Source organism: Podarcis vaucheri, assembly GCF_965113315.1.
Source record: "Podarcis vaucheri genome assembly, chromosome: 3".
Taxonomy (NCBI): domain Eukaryota; kingdom Metazoa; phylum Chordata; class Lepidosauria; order Squamata; family Lacertidae; genus Podarcis; species Podarcis vaucheri.
The window spans coordinates 68,964,202-68,974,581 of record NC_138761.1 but is presented as its reverse complement, the minus strand read 5'-3'; the positions used below and the strand labels follow the sequence as shown (position 1 = coordinate 68,974,581).

Genomic DNA, 10,380 nt, shown 5'->3' with positions numbered 1-10,380 from the left:
GTGGCTTCTTTCAAAGTCCCCACAAAAATGAAACAGGCTAGCCTTCCTTTTCTCCTCCTCAGAAAAACAAAAATGACAGCTGTGTCTGTATCCCCTTTGCAATTTGGTGTGGGAAGGGGGAATTCAGGGGGCCTTGGTAGGTCCAACCTACCTATTCATTTCTTGAGGTCTTGGTATTTAAACTTCCACTGAGGTTAATAGAAAATGTAGACTTAGAAAGTCAACTCTGTTTGTAAAACTTAATTTTAGTCAGAGGCATATACATATATATCACGCTTCATTAAAAAGACTGCAGCACATTGCAGAACGCCTCGTTTTGGGGTACCTGCATGTCTGTTTGGCTCGCCCCCATAGCCTGGGGTCGAGGAGCCCCACAATTTGACACGATGTGTTGGGCGCCTCATTGTCATCTATGGGGACCTACCTTTCTCTTGAGCCTTTCACAGGTGAACGCCAGGACAACCCTTATGGGGAACCCCTCCTTACTCAAAACTTAGCCCAGCTTTCCTCCTTCAGGAGGGCAAGAATAACAGAGACGTGCTCAGGCCAAAAAAAAAACGAAAATGGAAAAGTTGGACTCCTCTGCGGCTGCTACTGCTTTGGTGTTTTGTTTTGCTGTGGCCACTGCGGCTGCTGCTGCTTCCTCGCCCAAGGCCCAGCAGGCGGCAGCAGAGAGCTCCGCGCTGCTCAGCCAGTTTCTCCGCGCCTTCCTCCAGAGGCGCCCCCCCCGCCCCCATTTCCCCTAGAACGCTCGGAACCAAAGCAGCGTCCTCACGTGCACCGGGTGGGCGCGCGTAGGCGTGACCGCTGGGCGGGGGCGGGCAGAGTCTCATCCCGCCAACACAGTACAGTTGCTGAGAACAAGGATGCCCCCGGCTGCCTGTGTGGGTCGTCGTCTCTCAAACGCCCTCTCCTCCCGCTGCCCGCCACCTCTTGTGTGAGGGGGGGGGGAGAACACCCTTCAAAAGCGGCAGAACATCTCCCTCAAGTTCCTTGTTTCCTCAGCGACGCTGGCGGGGGTGGGGGAAAAAAAACCCGGGGCGGAGAGAAAGAGAGAGAGAGAGGAGGCTGTGTTGGCGCGCGCGCGCCTGCCTCTGACAAGGGAGACGACCCCGAAGTCTCGAGCAGAGCCAAAGTCATAAGGGGATTGGGAGGTCCTCCTCCGCTCCTTTCCCGCTCCCCACCCCACCCGCCGCCGCCGCCCCCTCCCCGCGCTCTCCAAGCTGGGCTGGAGCGGCGGCCGCCGTTGCCTCGCTTCCATGGAGAGACAGCGCCTGTCATGCTTGTGAGCAGCGGCAGCCGCCGCCAGCTCCCTGCCTGCTCCTCCTCCTCCTCCTCCTCCTTCTGTTGCTGTGCTGCATTGGGAATAACCGCTCTGCCACTGACTGGAGGTGGACTCGAGCCCTCGCGAGGGGAGTAATACCTGGCCGAGCGCGGAGCCGCCCGTCTGAGGGGGGACGACAACAACAAGAGCAGCAGCAGCAGCGAGAAGTGCCCGCGGGAGGAGAGGGGGCTTCCCGCCCGCCGCCTCCGCCCGCCGGAATGAGCTGAGCCCCCTTTCGCCCGCCTCTCTGCCCGAGTGGGCTGGATGGCTGGCGGGCTGAGCGCAGGCGGCTGGCAAACTTGCAGGGCCCGCCGACTGCCTTCGGGGAGCGCCGCCGCCGCCCGCGCCGCTCTTGGCAGAGGCATCTTGGCCCAAGGGGAGGGAAGGCTGCAAAGGCGGCTGCTGTCCGCGCAGGGGGTGCTGCTCACGCGGTCCTAATGCCTGTCACTTCTCGGGACGCGCTGGTGGCAGCGGCGGCGGCGGCGGCTGCAGGCGGGAGCCCCCCGAGTGCTGCTCCGGCTTGCTTGGCTTCTTCCGGCATCTGATTGGATACGGCCGGGCTCTGCGTGGGACAGCGGAGCTGTGGCGAGGGGCCTCCGAGAGACGGAGAGAGAGGGGAAAAACATGGGTTATTGCAGCGGCAGGTGCACGCTGATCTTCATCTGTGGCATGCAACTGGTACGTGAGTCGCTGGTCTCCTTGATTTCCCTTTTTTTTCTGTCTGAATCCTCTTTCCAATAAAACAAAAGTATAAACAAACCCCCAAGAAGCAAGAGGCCAAACCCGATGGCTGTTTGTCGTTCGTGAGGGGAGAAGAGGTTAGAGAGGAATGGGCTGTAGGAGTGAGCTCAGGGCATGGCTACTCAGAAGTAAGCACCCTTGTTTTCAATGGAGTTTGCTCCCTGGCATGTGCGTATAGGCATTGCGGCTTGTGTTGTAACAGGGACTCCCTGAGCGACATTCACGTGGGCACGGGGTAAACTTGTTTGAGGCTGCAGTTCTGTGCTGGTTTATTTGAGAATGGAAGTGATTGGGACGTAGTGAACATGCATAGGATGCGACTGCTAACCTTAAAAATTGACACACACACCCGCCCTTCCTCCTTGAAAGCTCAAGAGATCTCAAAGAGATGTGGGAACTTTGAAAGACCGAGCATGGTTTTTGTTTGTTTGTTGAAAGGAAGGCAGTTCATAGGTAATTACAATGGATGGAGTGGCTGATGAGAAGCATGTAGCTTTGCAGTGAGGGATGAAAAGTTAACTCATCTCAAGAAAGGTATGAGGTAGAGACTAGAGGTTTCCTTAATTAAATGGAATGAGCACTGTTTTAGGCATGGTTATGAACTTGAGCCAAGATAATCAGATAAGAGACAAAGGGTGTGTATGAATTCAGCAGGATGATTGTTTTGAAGAATGTGGTAAAAGCTTTCATTGTTTCCAAGCAGTGCTAAAATTATGTTGTTTCCAAACAAACAAAAGAGAGTAAACTGTAAACTGTTCAACTCTACGGTGGCCACATATTGAAGATGAGATACTAACTAGAAAATCTGTTGCAGTGCCTATTTTATGCATGTCTAACTTCACAGATGGAGTTTTTCTGAACACCCTGAATGGATGTTGCTGTTATGCAGTTAGTCAGCCTCAGAAGATGCCACATTTCTGAATGTACCGTGAATGAGTTGTCTATGGTAGAACAGGTTTGGAATGGGGCCTTAAGGGTGCAGTCCTATACACTCTTGACCTGGGAGCAAATCCCATTGAGCTCAGTGGGACTTACTTCTGAGTAGGCATTCACAGGATTGCAGTGTTAAAGCAGTTAACCTTGAAAAGGGAAAAAACGGTTACAGTACACTCTTCCAACTGGCAGAGTACCACCAGTTTCCCCAAAAGACAGGTGCTTAAGAAGACTGCATGGGGAAATAAAATTACCATTCTGGGAACAAAATCAGTACATGGGAAAGATTCACTGACCGTTGCAGAGCCTGCACATCTGTGATGTTTTAGTGAATCTACCATCTTTGTGTGTAGCAGGAAGCATTCTGCTTGCCTAAACCCTGTTCTTCACAGAAGTATCTGATCCTGTGTGTTTGATTTATTCTTGTGCAAGTTATTTGAAAGAAACCCTCCCCCAAACCTGTTAAATGTAAACAAATTTATTGGAACGTAAGCTGTTTAACATGATCACTGGTGTTCCTCCCCCAAAGCTAAATGGAACAATAGTTTTAGGCTTTCTATGCCAAAGGTCAGAATACAGAAACTGCCCAGCTGGACCAGACCAGAGATTCACCTGGTCCTGAATCCTGTTTCCAGCAATGGCTAGATAAATGCTTCTGGGAACTTCATAAGCATGATGAGGGCAACAGCTTTCTCCTCCTTGCTGTCCCCAGTGTCTGATATTGAAAGGTTTGTGCCCCTTGTTGACTTGACCCAATACAGCTACAACAATGTATTTAAAGGTAGCCACAAGAGTATTCAATGTATCCTAGAGGTTAAAACATTAGCTTGGGAGTGAGATGGCAAAAGGCAGATAGATATACATTTACCATTTCTTGGGGTCTGTGAAGGAACATAGATTACAGGACTGAGTGTGAGAATAAAAAATACAACCATCCTAATACTGGAGCTTATGAAATATGCCTTACTGTTATTACTTTAGCCCTGCTGGGCCCTGGAATGAATCAAATGTAAATGTTACATGGCACTCATCCATAGAGAGAGAGAAAAGATTTGGTATTTTAAATTATAGGACGTAATGACAGCCTGGATGGTTAGACTGTTTATAATGCAGGATAAGTAAATATCTTATAGATATGTTCAAGTATTGAAGCAGATTTCATGAACATAGAACAATGATTGAGGGATGTTCCTTTCACACTAAATAAAGCTTATCATTGCAATGTTGGATCTGATGGAGTTAGGAACTGCAATTGGCTTTCAGTGACCACCAAATTTTATTCCCCAATTCCTCTCATTATGCATTGGCTTTCAAATGCTCACTCATGAGTAGTCTCAGCTAATGATGGATATCAGTGTGCAAGATGCCACATGTGAGTTCATATTGGGCTGGGGAAGTATGAATAAGGCAAATGCCATGCATACAGCTGTTCTCAAATGAAAACCATGACTGGCTGCAGCTTCTTGTTGAATGTACACTTGGTGACAAGCCTGAGATTGATGCCATATAATGTGTGGAATAGCCCTTAAATGGCTTGGGTTTGGATAACGGTAATCTTGCGAGCCTTATGAGATACTTTGTCTACTATGCTTATCAGGTACTGGACTTGCACAAGAAAAGCTTGAAGAGAGGTGTTGATTTATAAGAGACTTATTGTGTGGAGGTTGTATGTGGAGGTCTATGTCCAGGAGGAGAGATCTATGTTCCTACCACTGTTAATCATTGTTGCACATTCACTTCATACTCAGTTTGTTGGGAAAACAGGTTCATGCTAAAAACACCACCAGGTTTAAATATAAAATTGAAGCAATATTTTGTTGGTTTTTTAAAATGCATTTTACAGTTTGATTCGTAGCAGTGATGCACATGGTTGCTCAGAAGTATTACTCACTCAAGACAGTGTGACAAACTTATGAGCAACTCTGTTTAGTGGGTTTGAGAAACCTGTCACCTTCCAGGTGTTGCTGGATTCCAACTCCCATCCTTCCTGATCATTGATCATGCTGGCTTTGGCTTATGGGATTCGAAGTCCATAAATATATGAATAATCACAGGTCCCCCACCCTGTATAGGATTACAGTCAATATTTATTTTATTTATTTATTTATTTATGTATGTATGTTCAGCCTGGAGGCAATGTGTTAACTTCCTCTTTCAAAATATATAAGTAATTACTGTGGAGGTAAACATCTGATATAATATATAAAGTGGGTTTTCTCTCTCTCTTTCCTTTGTCATGGTAGGATGAGGAACAGTATTATGCACGGTATAATGCTTTAAAATTTGAAGAATAATCCACATGCTTGTCTTAGTTGCATTCTGTTCTTGCTTCCATTTTCTTGTTAACACATGCCCACATGCCAACCATCTTTCATGTGTGTCATGGAAAACCATTTCTGACAGCTTATTTTCTTCTGAAACCTATATGAGAAATAATAGAAGGTAATAAGCTTAACCTGCTGATAGCTAATGCTATTAATTGAATCAGCATATTAAAATTTCCTCCTAATTTCTCAGAGTTGTTAAAGTGAGAGGCTATCTTGAAGAGAGGTGATATTGTGGACCAGAGTGGAATGCTGTTGTTTATTTTTTCATTCAAGACTACAGCAGTGGAACACATTGCCCGAGGCCCCCAGTCTTAACACTTAAAACACTCCATAGTGAAATCAGAGCAACTTTAAACTGAATCCAGAAACAAAAAATGAGTAGTGAAGGCTGCGGAGACAAAATTAGTAATTGTGACCAGGCTCTTTTTTATCCAGATCTGGTTGCAGTTAGTGAACCAACCTAACCTGGTAAAAGACACCTACCTACTGAGAGTGCCTGTGCCTCCATAGATCACACTGGATCCTAAACTGCACAATAGTGCATCCAAAACCAACTGCAAACCTCAATCTAGTTCAACTCACAGTATTTCTATCTTATTTTGATTAAGATTTCAGTTTGGCTGCCTATTCTGGAATAGCATCTAGGCACCTGGTCTCTGTTGCATCCCTGTATTTAGTAAATCTGTGTACCATCTGCATACTGGAGATACCTCAGCCTAAACGTCTGGATAACCTCTTTGAGTGAAACTCTGTGACAGCTCCAGTGCTGGTGTCTATCAGTTGATATAGTAGTCCTTCAATGGAGTCCTGGACTCTTCCAGAAAGGATTGTTGTCATTGTAATACTGTGCTTCCAGGCTCCACTCTGGCAACACAGTCAGATGGATACTATGGCTGGTGGTTTTGAAAACCACAAAGAGCTCCATTGGTTGTTCTTCTTTACATCCAGAGGTGCCAACTTGTGAGAGAGATTGGGTGGGGGAGGCAACATCACAGATGCAACATCCCAATGTTGCATCAAGACATCAGAGGAGCCAGGGGGCAGAGCTGAATGTGGCAGCAGTGCAGCTTCAATGGCAGGTGGATCTTTCTCCTGCCGCCACCACTGGCTTCCCCATTCCTTCCCTTCTGTGGCAGGAAAAGGAGAAGGAGGAGCCAGTCACTGAAGCTGTGTGATGCTCAGATCCATGCTTGTGCCCTCATTTTTTAAAAAACATTGCCCCCACCCATATTGGAGGGATCCAAAAGGGTTGGGCTTCTAGGAGTTGGTGCCCCTGCTTGCATCCATCTCCTGATGAAGGTGATTAAAGAGGGTGACCCAACAATTTTAGCCCCATAGTCAGGGTGAAGCAGCCTGTATCAAAATAACCAGTGTCATCCAAAGCTACCTGGAGTTGAAACATGATAATCTGCTCCCCTATCTTGCCGAAAAGTAATTCTGTGGCTTATCAAAGTTTAAGGGAAAGTAGAGGGATTTAGCTGGGTCATTTTATATTAATGAAGAAAATACGTACAAGCAAAATATAAATGTAAAAGACATAATATGATACTGTTTACTAATAAGAACATTGTCGCTGGCCAAATGTTATGTAGGTGGTGAGTGGTATTTTTAATCGCTATGCACACTGCAAGTTTTCTGCAGTTTATTTTGTGTATCCCTCTTTGAATGCAATTTTGTGAAAGCTCTTACGTAAGAGTACTCTTGGAAGTAACAGCCTTTAACAAAATGACTGTGATTACTATGAGTCAGGCATATAAGTAGCTGCTTGCTTTGTCATCTTTGAAGAAGAAAACTTAGCTCTACATGACTAGGTTCGGAAATACTTTACAATTGTTGAAACTGTCTTACAGTTTTGAAGGGGAAGACCAAAATTATGTGGGCAAGTGGATCAGTAGAAACTTTGTGATATCGTCACTTTCATGAGTCCACTGGCAAAGTTAAAAGGCAGTTAAAAGATCCACACCTATAGTTGTATCTGTGAAACCCCTATTTACTGGCAGGGTTATCAATTTATCAAGTAGTTTCTGTGCCTGTGCCACAGCAGCTTGTTATGTAGACACCAAATACAGTAATTGATTCTTGTTATTCAGTTTATACCCCACTCTTCCTTCTGAAGGACCTTAGGGCAGCAAACACAGCATTGGTTATATAATTTTAATAAAATTATAAAAAACTTTCAAAAACATTCCAAAATAGTTAAACATTCTCTCAGCCAATGATCTCATGTTTGCCAGAAACAGTGTCCTTTAGCCATAAAAAGCTTCGGTGAATGCCAGTGTAGTGTCGTGGTTGAAGTGTCGGGCTAGAACTTGGGAAACTGCCACTGAAAATAGTATATTATGGGTCAACACCAATTGGGCAACCCTCAGACACTACCAGCAAGGGCTCACCTGCTGATTGTAGAGTCTGAAATGGTGATACTGTTTCTCTGCATACTCTGAAAATCTTACACTCTTGATTTCTCCAACAGCTGTGCTGTTAAAGGCACAACAGCATCAATTGGCAGAAATAAAAAAGGGTGTGGTTCTGTGAGGTAGAGCACATGCTTTGCATGCAGAAAGTCCTGGGTTCAAATCCCTGGTACTTCCAGGCAGGGCTGGGACAGATTCCAGCTGAAACCCTGTCTGTCGGTGTAGACCAGGAAAGAGGAAACTGAAGAGCTGGACCCTTCAGCTATTATTGGACTCCAGTTCCAATCATCCCTGGCCATTGGCCATGTTGGCTAGGGCTGATGGGAAAGCCAGCAACATCTGGTGGGCAAAATATTGCCCATCGCTCAGGTAGGCCATACTGAGCTATGAGAGCCATTCGTCTGACAGTATGAGGCAGCTTCCTGTGTTCCTGTGGCAGCACTGTTTACTAGAATTCATTTTGAAGCCACATATAGCGTTATGTAAATATGTCTCTGGCTAATAGCACTTTGGTTTATTTGGGTGCCTGACTATTCCCACACCAAGCATGTCTCCTCCAGACCATTGGAAACTACCATATACTGTAGGTAATTTACCTCATACAAAATGTTATGGGAAACATTCCCCCCCCCTTTTTTTATTCTCTTTTTCATGGTAACCACAAGATTTTATTTTCAATAGTATGTAGAAATGTAATTTTTAAAGATAAAATTAGTTATAGTGTACTGTATAACCTTTTTTTTAAAAAAATGCAAATATAACTCATACTTTCCCGGTCTTTCTTCATGGTGACATATAATCTGAACATTCACTGAAAAACATTTCATATCTGGAAAATGCTTTCATCTGAAAATATTTTAAGGCACATTTCTCTACCTTAGTAACTTAAAAGTTACTTTTAAAACTTTATTTAATTGCCATTGCCTTACACAAGTTCTTATACTTGGCTTGCCACAGCTTTCATCCCGGGAACAGGTTTTACAATGGAGCCAAGTTTCCTTTGACATTCCCATGATTCCTTGGGGAAGTCATGACAACTAACTTGCTTTAAATGCATAATGTCCTAAAGCATTTGAAAACCAATTATTGTTGAAGTTTTCTTGGGTTAAGCAGCAGAGCTGGGACTCGTGAAACCAAAATTGGACATATTTGGTTACTGGTAATTTGTGTGGAGAAAACAGTAATCAATTTTGTTTCATATGGAGTTTCTAAAGTACTTCATACATCAATACAAGTACAGTTACCAATCTCATGATTAATTGGAATAATTCTACATTGAACTAAAGCCATAGTGTATATGAGCATAGTACTAGCAGTAGATGTATTATTTGTGGTTGCTAAGGTATTATAAACTTGCATATAAAGGACGGCATATGTATAATATTATGCTTGTGCAATCTAGCAATATCGTCAGAGACATCTAATCTTCAGAAGAGACAGTACTATTATTCATGTCTTACAGCATTTTTAATTGTCTGTATTGCATAAATGGTAAAACAATGACACATTTAACCACATAGAACAGAACTCGATTCTCTATACAACAAGTATGTCTTAGATACCATTTGTGCAAGGGTTATGACATAACCCATTTTTGGCTTAAAGGGCACAGAATCTCATTGTTCATTTAAAGTCTCACAAAGCATAGCACTCAGAGATTCATTATTTCTTTCATATGAGACATTTATGAAATTGTCACAGTTTACATGAGAAACTTTGAGACTGCCCATGCCTCAATGATAGATTCAACCAGCTTCATACTATATCATATATTCATGTAGAGTGACACAGTTTGGTAAGATGAGTGGGGCTGTTCAAGAAAAGGCTATGTTTCATAGCCAAATAATTTATCAGCTACTCTTGAGAGATGTCACAGGTGATGTTACTTGTGGAGCAATATCAGACACTTTTTACAGTTGTATGCTTCCCATATAATGTCTGCATGTTCTACAAGATTAAAACAAACCTGACTGTCTCCACATCTTTATAGTTTGGTCATGAAATGTTATCATTATGCTTTATTAACATATTTGTAAGCTGCCTTCAATAAGAATTTTCAAAGTAGAATTTTTGTACAAAGTACAAAAATAATGCACCAGCAATAAAAACATAATACCATAAGAATTATCAGTTCTCGGAATACATAGTCACAAAGCAACAAACAACTGTGTGGTCATACACTCCCATATACTGAATGGACAGATTTTTCAGTTGGTGAGCAGAAGATGCCAATGAGAACTCCTGTAGGAGGGAATTCCACAACTGGGGAGCCATGACTAAGAAAGCCCCTGTCTATGGCCAGAACTGGCTTTGTCATACTGCAGTATTTGAAGTGAGGGCCACTCTGTCTTCATGTGACTGAGATAGGAGCTGGCAGCCTATGAGCCAACACCAGCAATACTTACCATTCAAATGGACAATGTAGCCCTATGCATCTTTACACATGTCCCACTCTGTTCAATGACATTTACTCTGTGGTAGTAAAGGGTTGCAGCCTTAATCTTAATTGAGAAATTCAATTTTAAGGCTCATCTGTGTGCTCTTTCTTGTATTATGAAGCAGTGCTGGAAACTATTGGGGAAAGGACATTTTGGTTTACTTGCTTTTGATATCTCTTGGGTAAGAGGGCAAATCATGCATGTCA

General features: G+C 43.9%; 1 protein-coding gene across 6 annotated transcripts in view; it reads left to right on the top strand.

The window, feature by feature from the left end:
* Positions 1-1,659: 1,659 nt before the first annotated feature.
* Positions 1,660-10,380, top strand: part of NKAIN2 (sodium/potassium transporting ATPase interacting 2) — a gene marked incomplete at its 3' end in the record, with an annotated part of 446,592 nt that continues 437,871 nt past the window's right edge. For all 6 annotated transcript variants that reach the window (XM_082216183.1, XM_082216182.1, XM_082216180.1 and 3 more), the window contains exon 1: positions 1,660-2,002. In XM_082216183.1, the coding sequence (XP_082072309.1) occupies positions 1,949-2,002 (54 nt within the window). In that variant the 5' untranslated portion in view covers positions 1,660-1,948. The remainder of the gene's footprint in view (positions 2,003-10,380) is intronic.